Here is an 18753-nt window from a genome sequence, read left to right as displayed (position 1 = left end):
GCACCCTCCTGAGCTCCCAGAGCCCTCACTCACCTCAGGCACAGTCTGGAGATGATGGGGATGGTTAAGTTTGTGAAATGTGGGGACAGGAGGAGGAAGGGCTTTGCAAACAATGTCACGAGGGCAGGACTGTTTTCATTTATGGTGCCAAGTGGTAGGACATAATCTTTGATTTAATGTGAATGAGTGAGGTGCTGAAGGACAAATATTCTTAGTGATAAGAACATCTTCCACTCACACAGCAAGGTAAGTGAAGGGGAAAGTGCAATCTTTCACAGAAGGTGTTGAGTTTTTAACAAATTCCTTGCTGAAGATGTGCCTAGGCAGTGATGATTTAGAGCATTTTATCAGACTCACAGTGTATCCTCACATCTGTTTTCCCACATTTTCTCTCTTTTTTTTCATTGTGAATGATCTGCCCTCCCTGGGTGGCTCCTGGTTGGAGTTCTACGCTCACTGGAGTCCCAGAGTTTTCTCAGCTGGCTTTGTGAACGTGTGGCTCTGCTGCCATCCCAAATCTGTGCCTGAGTGCACATGTGCTGGGCATGGCTGGAGATTTCCATGGCCAAAATCCCCCAGCATCATCACCTTTACACCTGCTCATTGCTTTGGAGAGCACAAAGCACACAACACCCAGCTCAGCTGGCAAATGTCATTTCTTGCAGATTGCTACAGCCCCACTGCTGAAAAATGTCATTTATTACAAATTGTTACAACCATGCTGATAATACAGAACTATGTAAATCTCAGTTAAGGCTAAAAAAAAGGAATTTGTTACATTAGTACAACAATGCTATGTAAATATATACAAATACTAATTCAGTTAACATAATTTATTGCCAACCTCTACAAAAATTCACTATACACAAAGATCAATTAGGTGTTTAACAACTTAATTTATTACATATTACTTCAAGGGTAAAGCCCATATAGGAATACAAAAATATCAGTATCTCTCTCTAAATAACCCTATACCAAAAACTCAATAGACAGAATTATACAACTATACAACTGCATAGTTAAATAGAAAGCAATACATATATAACAGATGTAAATACAGATTAAATATTACATATTACATACAATATATATAAAATGATACATGAAACAAATCTGAAAATAGGCATTTGTAGCAATCTAAATATCCATCCAACTGCATCAATACAAATATACAGCTATACATCTCTATACATATTTAAATAGAATCACGTCCAGAAATAGGTCAATATACATATAAAAAATAAAAAATAGACATATATCCCTATACAAATACCAATATACCTATTTAAAAAGCCATATAATTAGAGCTACATCAATAGAAATAGATACCAACACAACTCTATACAGAGGAAACAGAATTTAACAAAGATGTAACATATATGTATACTTATGTATACATATGTACAAATATATTAATTAATATTTAAATATATAAGTAAAAACATATATGTACACATAGCATACGTATATAACATAAATATACACAAATATAAGAACATACATATAGAAATAAATCCATACAAATAGCAACCTATACATGTAAATACCATATAATTATCCCATTCTGTGTGCAGGTCCATGTATCTTTACAGAGAACGCTGAGCAGAGGGATTCCAGCAGCCCCATCTTCAAAGCGTCTCCCTCTGGCTCTCTTCCAATGCAGAGCAGTTCTCCCGGACAGGGACAACAGATGGGACATCTGGGAAGCAAAGGGAACACTGAGTCAGGAGCGGGGCCTTTCCCTTGGCAGCACCTGCACTTCCATCAGGGAAGAGAAAATCTCAGCGCCTCCCCAGGAGGGCTGGAAAGGAAAAGCAGGCCGAGCGGGCCAGGGTGCGGCGAGCGCAGCGCGGCGGGACTGTCCCGCAGCCCCGGCAGCCCGGCACAGCCGGCACAGCTCCCGGGCCCTGCCGGCACAGCTGCCTTGCCCCAGGACAGCCCCTGTGCCGGCCGGGGCAGCTGCGCCGAGCAGCCCCAGCACGGGCAGGGCCGCTCCTGCCCCTGTGCCGGGCACTGCCCACGGCCACAGCCCACGGCACCCTCACCCCCCCGCCTCACCCGCCCTGGGGCCTCACCCAGGCTCTGTGCCAGCAGCAGCTCCTGCTCCTGCTCCTGCTCGCGCCCTTCAGCTTCTCCCTGCCGCCTCCTGGCACTCCTCCTGCTGTCTTCAGCATCTTCCGTGCAGCTGAGGCAAAATCGGAGCCTCAGGAATTGGTTTCAAGGCCTGGCAGAGCTGCAGTCCCGGACCCCTCTGTGCTCCCTGCTGGCCCCTCCATCCCCTCAGCCCCGCCATGCTCTCGGCAAACCCCGAGTCCCCTTCAGCTTCTTCAGACCCCGCAGTCCTCTCACCCCCCTCAGTCCCTTCTGACCCATCCCGTCCCCTTAGAGCCACCACCCCCTCAGGCTGTGCCACTTCCCTGTCACCTCAGTGCCACCATCGCCCTCAGCTGCCCCACACCCTCAGCCCCAGCAGCACCTCAAGGTCACCGTCCCTTCAGTGCCAGCGCCCCCTCAGCCCCTCAGCCCCCTCAGTCTCACCGTCCCTCAGCAGCTCCTCAGGGGACTCTGCCTGGGGCCAGCGGCAGCTCCCACCGCTCCAGGGACACCCGGGGCTGGAACTGCTGCTCCGCCCGGCCCGGCCCCAGCTCGGACCCAGCACAGCAACAGGAGACACAGGGCACAGGGGAACAACCAGAGACTGAGAAGGATCCGTGGAGGGAAAGAGGTAGAGAAGGACTGTATTTAAATGGATATCCATCTTTGTAATTAAACTCCAAGATATAAATACAACTATGCCTATTTATAAACATAACTCTATAAATGTAAATGTAACTATATACATGTGTAGATGCATCTAGCACCATCTATAATTTCACAAATAAAAAAGTAACTATATACATCTACAACTATACATATACAGATCTATAAATACAACTATATAGACATATAAATCTATAAACCTAATTATATAGATATATAGCTATAACTATACAGATCTATAAATATGACTGTTGACAGAGGGATTTCACCTGCCTGATGGTCACAGGTCCTCCCTCTGTCTCTTCCAGCCACACAGGGCAGCCCTCCTGGAGAAGTCGATCAGATGGGATCTGGGAAGCAAAGGGAACACTTGGTCACTCTTGGCCCTTGTGCGCGTTTCCCTTGGGCACCAACTGTCCTTCTGTCGGGGACTGTTCAAGATGCTCCGAAAGGCAGACTCTCACTTGGAATTCAAAACCTGATCTTTAGACAACAGGGTCCCCTCTAAATGTTCAAAACAGTGTAAAGCATTAAAATATCTTGATATAGTCTCAGCAGTCGCAGTGCAAATGGCACCCATGAGAGCTTGAAACACAGACTGTCCCTGCTCCCACAGAGAAGCCCAGCCTTGTTCTTTCTCTGTGCTGACAGAGAGACCTCAGTCCTCACTGAAATGGCTGCAGATGAAGGGTGCTGTCAGCTACGTTATGAAACCAAATTGGGACACCAGGCTTGGTGACACAGCTCCCACAAGGTCAGCTTTATTCCCTGCTCTCTTGCCACAGCACAGTACTCAGTGTCAGAGCCTCTGGAGATGCGTGGAAGGCAGGGCTCGGGGAGGTTTTGTCAATGCAGGATCTGAACTAAAGGCACCAGGAAGCACCAACTCTGCAGACAAGAACTCAACTCTTCTGATCTCCCTTCCTGCCAGAGGCAGGCTCAGAGCAGCTGTCTCACACCGCTCTACACCAATGGGGCTCTCTCCTTACCAGGCTCCTCACGCTCTGGGGACGCATCTGCAAGATGAAGCTTCTGCTGCTGCTGCCCTGTTCAGAGCATCCTCTCCTGAAGACTCAGGGGCAACATTAACATTCCCCTTGAAAGAAAAATAATTCAGTAATAATTTATTCTCTTTTTTTTTCCACAATCAAGGGAGAGTTACAATGTAAAATCCCTCCTGCAGCCAAGTCTTTTCAATGTAAGCCAACAAAGGTGATATTGCAATGATCTGCTTAGTGTCACTTGTTCTTTTTATTTTAAATTCTCTCTTGAACTGGAAACAGTTTCCAGAGCGAGAAAAAATAGACTTATTTCTTCCATCTCTTTCAATTCATGCCTTTAATGTTTTTACCTGCTTTAACCATGAGGGCTCCTGTGAGTATATTTGCTGATATGGCAGAAGCTCACCCCTCATGCAGAGTGGATATTTCCCTTCCATCCAGCTTGTCCTGAGTTCTGGCTGACGCTGCCTCCTCTTGCCCTCCTTCCAGGTCCCTTTGTGAGCAGCCCAGCCCTGTCCCTTCAGTCACTGCCCTGTGGGTGACGTGCTGACACAAGGATTGTTGGTCTCATCTCATTCTGGAGCAGTCTTTTGGAGTGAGTGTGTCCAAGATTCCCTGTCACCTTTTCCTCTGTGTGCTGGCTTTCTCAGGAAAACCAAAACTCACTACCTAGAAAATCTCTTCCCATTTCATATTAAACAGCTTAAAACAGAACCTGAAATAGGATTGCTCTGCCTCAGTGGGATGGTGTTTGTCTTTCTTTAGAGACAGTGTAAGAAACCTCACAAAAATTGAAGCAACTAAATTACAATGAAATTTGTAATGAATAGGCCAAAAGGAGAAGACAAGAATTCAGAAGACAAGAAAAGAGGGGACATCTTTCTCCATGTTTTGTGACCCTTATTTGCCTCATGTCTGTCTACATGCTGCTTCATCAAGAAAAGCCTTTTTTTAAGGCCTCCTTTGTAAAGTCATGAGACACACACGAATACAGGCCCTGTGTCCTACTGGGGATGAGGAAGCAGTTGGTTGAAATGAGGATTGTCCATTGAAATGTTTAGTCAAATCTGTGGTATTGTTATGGTTACATTACTGCTTTTCCACAGCACTTTGGGGCTAAGAATGAGAAATTACCTTTAGCTGTGTTTTAAGGATAATGAAACTTAGAAAGAAATGTGCTTATCTTGTATCATGACTCTTCCCAAACTTTCTATGGTACTGGTAAAATTAAATGTCAGTTAAAAATACCACAAGGTAAATCATGGATATTATATTTCAGTGTTTGGGCCAACAATTGGTTTAAAAATTAACAACAGAAAAGGTTGTTGATTTAATTGTTAGGAAAGAGGATCCTTAAAATTATGGTATATGGTTTTAGATTAAGATTTTTTCCTGAGAATGGACTGTTTCTCCTTTAAAAAGAATTTGTAAAGAGCAGAAGTCAATATACAAGCCTGATCACTTGAAGTACTATTGTTCCATATCTTTTTTTTTTCCCTACATGGCATTGCAACTTTTGAATCACAATTGTTACCACTTTGAAAATGCAATTCCAGTGTTTTTATGCTGCTGAATACTTAGCAGTTATAAGTGAAAGAACAGACAGTTTTGAAAGTGAAATATACTTTCTGGGAATATATTTTTTCACTAGTTTTCTGGTATTACATGCAACAAGGGCAATATTAAACCAGTCTATACTCCCTTATTTCTGAGAAGCAATTTGAAATTATTCATCTTTTCAGTATATCTGTGATACATTGGTGTGTGTTTCAGCTGAAACTCTCCTGTGTGCCCTACTGCTAGCAGGTAAGATCTCCTTGCAGTGTAGGAAGACACAATTTTCCCTTTCTGATTTGCACACAGCTGTGTCACTGTCTTGACCTTTTCATCTCCGATGCTTAGACAGTTTTTCCTCCAACACCTGTGCCAGCATTATTCCTTAAGGTGATGTAGGTGTGGTGGGCATGCAGGACCCAAACTGTTCCTGATCTTCTGGGAGCTAACTGTTGGTCCCTGAATGAATCCTGTCCTGTTTATTTCTACACTGTCCTTGTGGCCGAGGGTGTTCCTGCCAATGTTTTAGGTTACATGGTCTAAGCACAGCATCGTGAATAGTAAAAGCCAAAGAAACAAATGTGTCATTTTCTGTCCAATTTACCTGGGGTCTGTATCTGAGACTCCATTGCTGATAAAAGTGAGAGTTTTTGGCAGACAGATTCCTGGAAAGCAAGTCATAAGGCATTGAATTTAGCATATATTTCTTCAATTTCTTGGCTACAGAAAAGAAAGAGAATCTTCATAATTTTCTTCCTTCTCACAGATATGGTCTTAACCTAGTATGGGAAGACTTAGACTCCAAATTTTGCCTTCACATAACTAGAACTATTTGCAAATGAGATTGAATCAGACAAAGGCAAACTTACTGCAACACCAGGTACAGAGTATGAATAAACCAGAGAGTACAATGGAACTGATAAAGGGGCCTGGTATCTTAGGCTTTATGGAACAGAAACCATGGGAGAGACAGACATGGATAAATGCTCCTTGGGCAAGAAGTGACCAAGAAATATATTGTGAAACTTTGTTATAAGATAATGTTGTCAGGTAATGTGATGTCATGAAGAATGTGTGACCCATGGGACATTGTTACCAAAATTAGAACCCTATGTGAGTGCCACACAAGTTAAAGCCTCTATAAACACCTTGTATACTCTATAAAAGTGGCTTCAGGTCACAATTCAGAATGTTCCTCATCTCTGCAATTTCCCATAACAGAGTAGCCACACTTTTCAGTCTAGTGAATTCAGAACACCTGAAACCAACACTTAGGGGGCCACCCCAGTGTATGGATTTCAGAGTGCAAGAGGAGTGAACATAATGTCTGTTATACAACAAACAAAACTGCCAAGTAAACAGTCATGTTAACTGCCCTGAAAATGCACCTCAGTTTTGGAATGAACTTGGTGTGAAATGGTTCTTTGTTGAACTTCACTCTTTCTCTGCCTCCTCACTTAGATTTATTCTGGCTGCAAACAGCACTTCAGGCGGTTCTAGTGCTGCTCTTCCCTGACTAAAATGACTCTGTACATTCCCCAGTCTCAGCTGAATATCTCTATGAACTGTTCAGTGTGGTGACTGCCCCAGTCTTGTTAGGGCTGAAGCTGTGATGCCTTGGTTTGAGTCACCCTGTGTGCTGGACATGCTGCTCAGGTCTGCCAGGATCGTGATCCTCCCTCAAGTGAGCTGAGCTGGTGGAAGCATGTCAGGGACATTGAAGAGCCCAGGTAGCTCAAGTGGAAGAAATTCTCATCATCTGTGCCCATTCAGGCTGCCTGTGCCTCTGCCAGAGGGAAATGGCTTTTGTTGCCTGAGTAACTGCAGAAGGACTAAAGGTCATGGTGAAATACTGTAATGAGAGCTGTGGCAAAGGAAAAAAACTGGGATTTTTCAGGGGAGTTTTCAGTCATAATCCCATCTTGTTCTAGCTGCTGTCACAGGTAGTTTAGCCACTGCCTAAGGTAGCTCAGGAATGATTGTGGAATATTTCTTTTGGACTTGATAAGGTATGGACTATTCCTCATCCAGATGTGTGGCTGTGGGCCTGTGTGTTTATCAGTGACACACAAACTGAGAGAGGCAGACAAATTCTGCACGGTTCCTGGAGTTTAGGTGCCCTCCTGAATCTTCTGCTTGCTGGAAAATCTTCTTGCCAAGCAGTGGAAGATACATCTCCCTCTTCTTGTCCAGGAATATTGGCTTGACCATCTGTATCTTGCAGCTCATGTCAAAGGAAGTACTGGGGACCTGGACATTTCACTGACTCAAACCTCATCTCATGTATTTGTTGTGTCCTTCAGTGAAGAATGTCTTTTTATCAGAGGAACTTGAAGACATTTTAGACTTAAGGCAAAGCAAAAGAGAACCAAAAAATTCAAGCATCTGTTGCCAGTATTTCGGATAAAGAAAATGCAAATATTTGCAAAAGGCTCAAGTGAAGAATGAAGAAACGAAGCACGGTTTACTCATTCAAAGCTAAAGGAATGGAAGTCTGCCTCCTTATGCATCCAGCTGCTTTCCAGGTGTGCACCTGCCAGGGATTTAACCTTTCTGTATATTGCAAGTGTGAGGCTAAAACCATAAGCAGACAAACCAAACCAAACTAAACTAAGCAACCAAACAAAAAACTCCATAAAACTCCCCAGCCCCAAACTAAACTAAACTAAACAAACAAACAAACCAAGTGAAAAGTAGGTGGAGAATCTTATTTCCATAATGTCTCTCCTTTGACAAAAGACAATTTAGACCTCTTTTCAAATGTAAAAGAAAAACATACATTCTGGGTAGCAAGATTCTATTCTCACCTGATTATATAAGAAAGGAGGATGTTTTAGTGTAGTGAAAATTATCTTTAGGAAAATAATTGGTACCTCACTTTCATGGAAGCATCATTTCTAGATAAGGTATTAGAGTCAGGTAATTTTACCGGTAAACTTAAAAGTATATTACTGAATCAGCCAAATAATAGTTCCTTGTCCACTGATGAACACAGTCATAATTCTCAGGGTGTTTCAGTGTATGGAGATAAGCAGGTGAAAAGGAGCACAAGCCTTTCCCTCTGGACTCCTGCGTTTATGGGAACAGATACAGGCTTTGGGGATGTTTGATAAAACATTGCACTCCAGCAATCAAATTGCACACATTCAGAGGTATGAGGCACACTCAGCACTCCCTGGCACCAGCTGAAGACTGTGTGCTTCTGGAAAGCCAACATGCAAAATTACCACTGTTAAGGTCAGAGCAATGACATTGTTTTAGAATCAGGCCAATTTATTGGACAAAATTATTTTGATGACAGGATGTAATTTTCTTTCAGACAGCACAGCAAATTATGGAAATTGCAATCAAATGTGTCTGTTTTAGGTAAACTAGAATGCGAGGCTGGTTGTTTCATTTTGACATTTAGATTTTAATTGTATTTGTGCTGGACAAACAATAGGATACACCATTAGAAGGAGAAAGAGAGGAAAGTGCTTTAAGAAAGGCAGAACATGAGCCACCTTACCATGAAAAGCAGGGGTCTGTGGTTTTTGGGCTCTCACATAGGCCCAGCTTTCTTCCACATGGCCAATCTGATTCTAATTCTGAACCCAGAAAAGAAGTATGGACAATGGAGATGTTCTCTTCCTCTGGTCTGAAATGAACACAACAATTTTCAAAGTTCAAACCTGAAATCACTATCATTCTGGATAGGTTAATTCTTTTAAATCTGTTTTATTTATTCACATCAATACCTTGAACTCACAACAGTTATTCCAAACCCCTGTTTAGACTGGAATGTGCTGGTTTTTGTTTCCTGACTCTTAGCATCTATCCCAGAGAGTTGGTCTATGGTTTTCATTCAGTTATTTTCTCTGTTACAGTTAGAGCTCTCTGTCTCTGGAAAGGTTTGGATTTGTGCTCTTTGTTGTGTGAAACAAAGCTGGATTTCAATGGGAGCCCAGCACAGGTGGGAGTCCACCTGGGGACGTCACATCACAACTGCAGCAAACTCAGGGTGTTCTATCCTGTCTTGTGCAGGGTTTGATTTCCAAACACACCTTCTTCCACTCTGTCTGGAAAGTGTATGGTTCACACAGACAGAGTGGTTCTGATGCTATCTTATCCATAATCTAAACATAGAAACATCTTGCTTGCACGGTATTAGAAATCTATTTACAAGGAAACAACATTTTCCTTAGGACTGAAATCACTACTAACTGCTTTAGAAATACTATTACTCATTTGATACCTCTTCAGGGAATGTATAAAATATCTCCACTATTGCTAAAGATACCAAAATGATAGGCAGCCCTGAAAATGGGGCTACTGGAAGGCACTGAGGGGATGGGGTAGTGGCTCCAGGACACAAGTGGTTTCAGGGCCCTTTGTGACACACTGTGACACAGATGTTACTGATGGGATGTCACATGCAATGTGTCACAGGGCCTTTTGTGGCCCATTAAATGGATGCTGGCAGCAACACCAACAGTGCCTGAGGGAAGTGAGAGGACAGGGACATGGTGAAACAGCCCAGGACACAGTGAGGATCCCTCGTGCACCACCCTGCTCCTTGCTGACCTTGTTTTTTCCACATGCCAGAGCCCTCAAGGCCAGGCAGCAGGATGGCAGAGGGATCCTCCAGTGTTCCTGGGCAGGCCTGGATGAAGGAGAAGGAGAAGGAAGGCCTTGGGGCTGCCCCAAAATGGCCTCCTGAAAGGACAGAGAGGTTCAAGCCAGTGCGGGCAGGTGAGTGGCAGAGCTGGGTCACAGGGCCAGTGCTTGCCCCATCCCATCCCATCCCATCCCATCCCATCCCATCCCATCCCATCCCATCCCATCCCATCCCATCCCATCCCATCCCATCCCATCCCATCCCATCCCATCCCATCCCATCCCATCCCTGTAGACATGGACAGGGAAAGAGGGCAAGAGGGGATGGGGCTGATGCTCCATTGAGCCTCACTGTGCTGTCTCTGCCTGGGGGGCACGGCTCCAGGGAGGCTCAGCTGTTTTCTCCAGCCTTTCCTACAGCCCCACAGCTCTGACTGTGCCTGGTCTTTGCCAGACCCAGTTGAGGACCTGACAGAAGATCAGGAGCATGCCCGAAAGTGTTTCAGCCATAGAGCTCAGGTACCCACAGCCATCCCTACCTGGGCTGGACATGCTCTTGCTTCACAGCTGAGCATCACCACTGTGGTGCTTTGTGGACAACTCTCTCTTCTTGGTCCTTCCTTCTGCAGATTTTTTGGAAATTTGTCAAGAACGATGAACGGGAAGAGATCACCATTGCAGCCATTGAGGGCATGGTACACTGTGACTCCTATAATGCTGAGGCTTGTGCTGCTGTGCTGGATTTGCTTGTACAGACAGAAACCTCCAATCTGAAGCATGTAAGTAGCTGTGGCCAGGGCTTGAGCCTCTGGGGTTTGTGTGTTCCCACAAGCCAGATCAGATGAGCACCCAAAAGCTCCTTGGGTCAGCACAGTGTGGTGAGGAGCAAAGCAATTCTCAGCAGAAGCTATGCATATTGGCTCACTCTGGCAGCAATCTAGCTCTTGCTCCATGTCTCCACCAGGTGCCAACTATTGTGAAGTTCATCCACCGGTGGCTTGTGTCCAACAAGGATGTGTCTTCTGAGCACAGACTGGACAAGTCCCTTCTAGATCTGGCCCATGCACACCCCAGTGATGTGGTTGTGACCCTCCTGTGCTCTGCCCCATCATGTGAAAGGTAGGGGGTCCATCTGCCTTTAGAGCCCATCACTCTGCAGACCCCATACCATATAAGCTGTCACACTGATGGAGAGTTCCAGGATCCTCCAATTGCTTCATTTCCCAGCAGTGGCATGTCAGTCCCAGAGCCTGCTGCCATACTCCCTCCCTGACTCTCAAGACTCTGTCTCTTGGGTCCTGCCCACCAGCAGGGACAGGATCACTGAGTGCTGCCAGTGAAAGGCTGTGGGCCGAGTCTGGGTTGGGGGCCAGACTGTGACTGCCTAGGCCACGGTATTGTGGGTGAGAGCCCACTGACAGAGATCTCTGGGCCTGCAGAGCTGCTCTGATCATGTGGAAAGTGCTCGTCTCCTCGAGCAGAACTGCAAAGATGGTGCTGTCGGAGTTGCCCTGCATTATGGAAAACTGGCCGGAGCACAGCACATGCATGTCTGATGGCAACAGAAAGCAAGTCTTTGCCCTGGCTGTGAGTTTCTCCCCAGGTCTTTTCTTGCACCCAGGGTCACTGTTCAGTCAGCTCTCCATCCTCCCTCACCTCTGTATCTCCCTGCCTTAGGGCATTGAAAATCTGGGCTAGAGGCAAGTTCGGGGGAGCCAGACGGTGCCTCCATAGTCCAGAGTAATGTCCAGGCATACTCTTCAGGTGTTTTGTTTTTCACAGGCAACCAAGGCACTGTGGGAGATCATCCATCTGCCCTTGTCCCCAGAGGCATCAATAGTGGCCCCCTCCCTCTTCGTGGCTCTGCTGGTGCAAGTTTTCTGCAGCACAGAGGAGATGCCAAGAGACATCAATAGACTCTGGAGGAGATGGCAGAAGAAAGAGCACTTTCCCACTAACCCCAGAAGGTCCCAGTCTTTCTCTCTCTCCCATGCCCCTGTACCTTGGGCCAGGGCTCTCTGCATGACCTGTTGTTTGCTCTGCACACAGGTTTGTAGTGCTGACAGTGAAAGCACTTCTCTGCCGTCTGTCGCTGGAGGATGTGGTGTTGGCAGTGGAACGTAAGAGAGGCTGGGACACACTCCTTGACAATTACACCCACCACTATGCAGTGAGTCTGTTGGCCAGGTGAGATCCTCCTTCTCCTTGCTGTCCCTTCACTTCTCCCATAGATGGCACAGCCTACACCATCACCAAGAAATGGGCCAGCAGACAAAAAGGCTGGGAGAAGCAGATGGACAGGAGCAGCCACCTGCCAAAGTGTCAACATTGCCTCCTCGGGCCCCTGGGGCAATGGCACAGAGAAGGGGGAGGGTGTGCACGCAGGCCCACTGAGGACAGTCTGCTGGGGCAGGGCAGGTTGCACTGAGGGCCAGTGACAGAGCCTAGGAGACATGATTCTGTGAGACTCTTTACAGTGTCTTACCCAAAAGCAGCCTGCTGATGATGTTAGGTACTGCCTTTCTCTAGGTGAGCGGTGGCTTGGAAAGACCAAGCCTGTGTGAGTCAGTGTTGGGAGAGGCTTGCTCAGTTTGCTCAGAGTTGATCCTGCCTTTTTCCTCATGCCAGAGAGATGCACCATGTCTCCAAGTCCTTCCATGAAAGGATCGCACGCTACCTGGTGATGGTGCTCAGCAGGGAGGAGTCACACTGGCGGGTCCCTGCCATGGCATTCCTTGTTGAGGTGATCCTGATGGCAAGCTCTGCCTCACTGAGCTGCTTCCTGACACAGCTGCAGCTGTGGGGGAGCCTTATCAGTGGAGCTGAGCAAAGCAGAGGCTCTGCTGCACACCCTTGGCCCCATGCTGCTGGGGTGACATTTCATCCTCTGTTTCCTGCCACCCTGCTGCCAGCCCTCACTCTCCATCATGGGTCCTCAAGGGCAAAAGCTGCTGATGGCTGGAGGGCACAGCAAAATGAGCGAGAGGTCTCTGGAAGACAGGGAGCACCGGGGCTCTGCACAGCCTCTGCTGCCTTTGGGCTGGGTTGCCTGCAACCCTGCTCCTGTCCTGTGTGGTGCTAGGGTCCTGGCAGCAGGCATCCCATCACTGTGTGGTGCAACCTGTGTCTTTCAGTTCCTGCAATGCCTTGAAACAGAGGAAATGGTTGATACCATCCTGCAGCTCATGTCAAATCATCTGCAGAGTGACTGCAAAGAAATGCGTCGCTTGGTGCTCAGAGGCCTCTTTGCGCTCTGCAAGAGTCCCTGGAAGGTGAGAAAAGCTGGCTGAGCCTGGCTGGTAGCTTGAGGCTGGGTAGGGAATGCTGGGTAACACAGGACCTAGGATGTGACTGGGGTCTGAGGTCTGTGCCAGCTGCTTTCAACATTTCTGCTTCCCCGTTCAGCTGCCCAGATCTTTTGGGGCAGAATTCTGGCTTCTGGGCCCTAATGCTACAGCGTGGGATTGCACCACCAGAGCAGTTTTGTTGGAGCAGCCTTCCATATTTTACAATACGGCCTTGTGTTCCACACAGGCCAGAAGGTTGCAGAGCCTCCCTGAAAGCCTCATGGAACTACTGAAGGATGCAGATGGAGAGCTGGTTGGGCTGACCCTCTCTGTGCTCAGCAAGGTGCTCCTGGACAACAACGTGGCAATTGCTGTCCCCACTGCTCTGCAGCTGGCTGAGGCGCTGCGGCCACTGTTTGACAGTGTAAGACTGTACCCTCTATCATGGTGCTGTGCACTGCCAGGAAACTGTGCCCTGTGGATTTTCAGGCCTCTGCACAGGTGGGCCTGGAATAGCCAGTGCTGAGGTCTTACCTACTTCCTTTCCCCAAGGACACCAGCCATGTGCAACTTCTCTCCATTTGCCTCTTTCGAGAGATGATAGTCTGTTTAGAGAAAAAGGGGAAAAAGTCCATGAAGATGTGTGTACGCCAGAGTCTGCTCCCACTCTTCTACCACCTGTATGATGAGAACTGGCATGTGGCAGAGGTAAGGATTCCAAGCTGTCTCCTGCCCTGGTGACTCACAGACTCCAGTTCTCCAGCCTCCTCCTGGCTTTAGCACAGATCCTGTGCCCTGGGCTGTGGTTCCATCTCCTGGTCTCTGCTGCTTTTTAGGCATCTCTGAAAACCCTGCTTCAAGCAACCAAGTTTCTGAAGAAGAGGAAGTTCAAGCGACTTCTGGAGAGGGAGCAGCCATGGAAATGTAGTGAGTGCCTGGTAGGGATGGTTCCAAAACCCAAAACACAGCCTGAACAAGCCCTCTGCCCCCAGTACCCAAAGCCTGTGGGGCTGGTAGCTATGCTCCTGCCCGCTCTTGCATCCATTGCCACCAGCCTGCACCCCACATGCTGCTGCTTCCTGTGGAGGCTCACAAACTCTTACCCAGACTCCTCCACGGTGCCAATGGAGCCCTGGCCCAGCTGTTCTTTGGCAGCAGAGTGGCACCAAGGCTTGCTATGAAGTACCCAGCCCTCTGCTCCCTTCAAACTCTGGCACCATCCAGCTGCTGGAGTGTCTGAGCAGGAGAGCCCAGTTCCGGGCACAGGGACCAGCTGGGCAAGAGAGAGTCTGTGCCAGCCCTTCCCTTTCTCCCTTACACTGTCTCCAGCTGGCAGAGGACAGAAGCACAACAGATGAGTACTGGCGCCAGTCCCTGGCATACCTGCAGAGCCCTCAGGAGTCCATGCGAGAGACGGCCATCAAGTTCATCGGTGAGCCACAGCCCCGGGCCCTCTCCTGGGTCACTGCAGCTTTGCCCCAGCCCTGGCTGCTGCACTGGCAATAGGTTTTTGCCCAGTGACTTCGGAGCCCTGGGTTCCTGGTTGAGGGCCTTGGGGCTGCTGTCACCCTCTCTCACCCTGGGGTTTAACAAGGAGGGTCCTGGGCTCAGCCCTGCCAGGGAATGAGGGCATATGGCTGGGCTGGCAACATTGGTGTGGGGGAGCTGAGCCACTGGGGCCTTGACAGACTCTGTGTTCCCAGGGCTCATGGGGCAGCGCATGAGGGGACGACGGCAGGAAGAGTTGCAGATTATCTGTGAGGGTGAGTGAGAGCAGTGGGGTGTCAACTGGGCCTGAGCAGGGAAGAGTTGTGAGCCAGGAAGCTTCAATTCCTGCCCCATCTTGTAAGAGGTTTGCTTCTTGCACAGATGAGGGATAGTGCTGACAGAGCAGAGAAAGATTTAAGGGGCATATGGGATATTTGTAGCAAGCACCTCCTGGCTGATCCTGTTGGTCCCCGCTCCCTCCTGGCCATGGAAAGAGCTGGATGGGATGCAGGAGGGCTCCTGGGAACTCTGCAGATCTGCAATCTGACCTTGTCACTGTTCTGTGTTCTAGCCCTTTTAGGCATGGCAAATGACATCAGCCCCTCTGTCTCAACCCTGGCAGTTCAAACACTGCACAGCATAAGAACTGCACAAAGAAATCGATTGCCTGGCCTGTTGCAACTGCTGCAAGACCAGCTCCGCAGGATGTATAGGAGATAACCTTTCCTCTAGGTCTTTGGCTGGCCATGCTTTGCAAGTTGTGAGCAGAGCTGATCCCAGGAGCTCTGACTGCTGGAACCACCTAAGCCTGCAGGAAGGCCAAGTGGGTTCTGGCCTCTCCTAACCCACAGGACAGTTTTCTTTCATCCCAGTATGGAAATATAAAAACTGTATTATCATATCACACAGAGGGCCAAGAGCTTTTTATTTTGGCTGCAAGTGTCCACAGGGCATTGGGGACGAGGGGAAAATGAGTGCTTTTGCAGCAAGCAACCCAGCTACCCAGGCAGCATGGTAGGAAAAGTGGCTGGAAGCCTCTTGGCCCTTTGGTGGTTCTGCTGAAGCTTCTGGCAGAGCTGTTAAGCAGATTACAGAGCTGTGGAAAGTTCCTGGGAAATTTGTTCTTGGATATGTCTGCAAATGTACTCTCAGCCATGAACTGCTATCTGTGTCCTGTCCATGTGTTACTGGCTGGATTGTTGAGTGTCTGAGGTGCCTCTTGAGGCTGCTATTGGAGCTCCTTCACCAAGGAATGGATTGTGATACAACATCCTCTTCTGCTTATATTTGGGCACTGGCAGAACCTGGACCAGTCTGGCTCAAGCTTGGATTCTTGCCAAGCAAGACTGCTAATGGGAGCAGCTCATGGTCCTCATCCCTTCCATCCTGCTGAGACAGGCAGGCATGGCCATGGGAATAGAATGGAGCTGCCCCATCTTCCAGGATACGTGGAAGGATCTGAATTCTGCTCTGCCCTGTCACCACCAGTTCTGCCTGGTCTGCATCCTGAAGTAAGCAAAGAGAAATCCAGCATGCCCACTCTGCAGAAGAATGATAGAAGCTGTCGGGTTTTCTGAGTAGGATGAACAGGACTACATACAATTTGCCATCATCTCCCCAAACAATTGTTAGAGTCCAGCAGGGAGAGATCCTGGTCACCTTGCCAAAAAAAGCCCTCATCACCGTTTGATGTCTGCTCCATCTTCTCCACAGAGAACCCTATCATCAGCTGAGCAGGGTGCTACAGGACCAGACCCTGTGGATGGCCTCCTGCTCAAGGTGTGGGCAGAACTTTTCAAAGAACAATGTTATCTACTGGACAAAAGGTGTACCTGGCTGCACCAGAAGCTGGAGGAAATATGCCAGGATTGGAGATGGCTGGTTAATTCACAGAACAGCATCCTGCCCTCTGTGCTATGGTCAATTTGCCAAAATCTTGGTGCTAGTACTGCAGCTTCTCCTTGATGTATATACTGAACCTCTGGTCCATGGCCTCCTCAGTGTGGGCCAGTGCAGCAAGGAGGGCCAGAGGCTGCTCTGCTCTGGTCCTGTCAGGGATGAGAGCAACAGCTCTGTGGCCAGTGCCATCTCCAGCTCCAGCTCCAACCCTGTTGGCTCCAATGTGGAAGACCAACACAGTGCACTGGAGACCACCCTCCACTGCAGCCATCCCCCACGTGCCTACCCCTGCAGAGCAGGATCTGCCCTGGAGGACCCACAGCAGGAGGGTGACAGTGGCATATCCTCCTGCCCAGGGCAGAAGTCACAGAATGTCTGTGACTCCCCTGGCTGGGACAGGGACTGTTTACCAAGAAGGCCCTGGTGTCCCACAAAGAGGAGGGACCCTGGGCCCCAAATTCTGCCCAGTCCTGCAAAAGACCACTCTGAAAGAGTAGTAGTGATGTTCCTGCAGTCATTCAGCCAAATAAGAGGAAACAAATGTCTTTTTCCCTAACACAGTCTCTGCGCACAGCTTTCTCCCCCTTCTCCTGGTGCCTGTCCCTGACCCCACACCCCAGCACTGACCAGGAGCCCCAGGGCTGCAGGAAATGCTGTGTGAGCCATGATGATGGAAAAGTTCCTGAAAAACCACTGGGGCAATGCTTTCAGAGAAGTCATTAATGAAAGATTTATCAACCTCCCAGCCAATTGTATACCAACATTTCTATTATTTAAATAATAGACTACAGTAAATTAGTAAAAAAAAAGGATATGGAAATAAATTAAATCTCTCACAGCTGTTGGTTTTCCTCAGGCTCCATGGTCTATGTATTGCTAGACTAACTTCATTCAGGCAGAATATCAACTGCACTGACTTGTTGGAGGTAGACCACAAAATCTCATCTGTAGTGAGCAGTGACTAAGACCAGCTCAGCAGAAGCATCTTCAGCTGTCCAAGTGTAGTAGAAATACACATTCTCTGCTTCATAACTGTGTAGCAATAGCTACTGGTGTGGATTTGTCAGCATTGCTTCATGGATTACTCCTGGGAAGGAATTGTGTGCACAAGCACAATATGATTGCTTCTATCTCCTCTAATTACTCTAATCAGATGAGGGCCAGATCTGTTAGGCAAAAAGCACCATAACAGAATAATTTATTCTCCAAATGTTCTCCAAACTACCCCTGTGGTTTTGAATTTCTTTTCTTTTCCCTTTTCTGAGGAAAGGAGCTGCTGAACCTGCTGTTTGTGAAGAGAGATGGGCTGGTGAGTGACAGGAGGCAGCCTTGGGCTCAGTGATCACAAAATGCTTGGGTTTGATTCCCAGAGAAAGAGCAAGAGGTGTTGGACAAGTGTTTGCTTGCAACAAATTTTGAATTACTTAAGTTTTAGCAGACATTGATTAGTCCTGCATTCTGTCACACCAGTGATTAATGTATGCAAGTGGATGTCTTAGCCTTTAGAATAGAGTGGGCCTGCTAAGAAGACAGCTGCAATGCATTCGGAGAGAAGAAAGTGGCTTTAGTAGGCTCTTGACCATAAGAGGAGAACTTCAGGAATGGGATGTTCACCAAATGAGTACCCCTACTCTCAATGTCCATAATTTTGAGGAAGTGATTTAAATATGTCAAATACTTTGTGGCAATGTTTTGCCAGTGAGTTTGAGCAAAGTAATGAACATGTCTTAATTCCATGGATACAAACACATGGGTGTGCATGTCTTAGGGAGGTGATTCCCCATGCACCCAGCACTGAAATAAAGTGATGCCTCTTTTCCTACACTGAACTGGCAGTGGGGAACAGGCCGTGCTTGGTAACTTTCATTTTAGTCATTTCTATTGAAGAATAAAGAAAGGTGAAAATGAAACCTTTTCCAGCTGTTTCCATCTGGTTTACCTTTTTGGGGCCCAAAGCTCTGTGCCACAGGTGTCCCCGGTGTGTGCAGAGCAATGCAGCCCTCCCAAAGCCCTCGGTTTTCCCACAGGGGTCATACCCTGTCCCCAGGTGTGCCGGGCTGTGGCAGCAGAGGGACCCCGCAGCGCAGGGGGCGCCGTGCCCTGCCCGGCCGGGGCTCGGTGCGCAGAGCAGCAGCAGCACCTTTCAACCCGCTCCTGCCTTGGCTTCT

General features: G+C 47.8%; 1 protein-coding gene across 1 annotated transcript; it reads left to right on the top strand.

Moving 5' to 3' along the window:
- Window positions 1-9922: 9922 nt before the first annotated feature.
- On the top strand, window positions 9923-15592 carry LOC306814764 (maestro heat-like repeat-containing protein family member 7; the record flags this gene model as incomplete). The annotated part of the gene is made up of 15 exons (XM_079331143.1): window positions 9923-10046; window positions 10366-10430; window positions 10541-10690; window positions 10876-11030; window positions 11351-11498; window positions 11694-11878; window positions 11961-12098; window positions 12540-12654; window positions 13046-13183; window positions 13446-13622; window positions 13751-13906; window positions 14035-14136; window positions 14528-14630; window positions 14902-14961; window positions 15258-15592. The coding sequence occupies 15 exons, from the start codon at window positions 9923-9925 to the stop codon at window positions 15404-15406; spliced, it is 1965 nt and encodes a 654-aa protein (XP_079187269.1). The 3' UTR covers window positions 15407-15592.
- Between the last annotated feature and the right edge of the window lie 3161 nt (window positions 15593-18753).

The sequence above is a fragment of the Erithacus rubecula genome, assembly GCF_903797595.1.
Source record: "Erithacus rubecula genome assembly, contig: SUPER_Z_unloc_2, whole genome shotgun sequence".
NCBI lineage: Eukaryota > Metazoa > Chordata > Aves > Passeriformes > Muscicapidae > Erithacus > Erithacus rubecula.
This window is presented reverse-complemented; position numbering and strand designations above follow the sequence as displayed.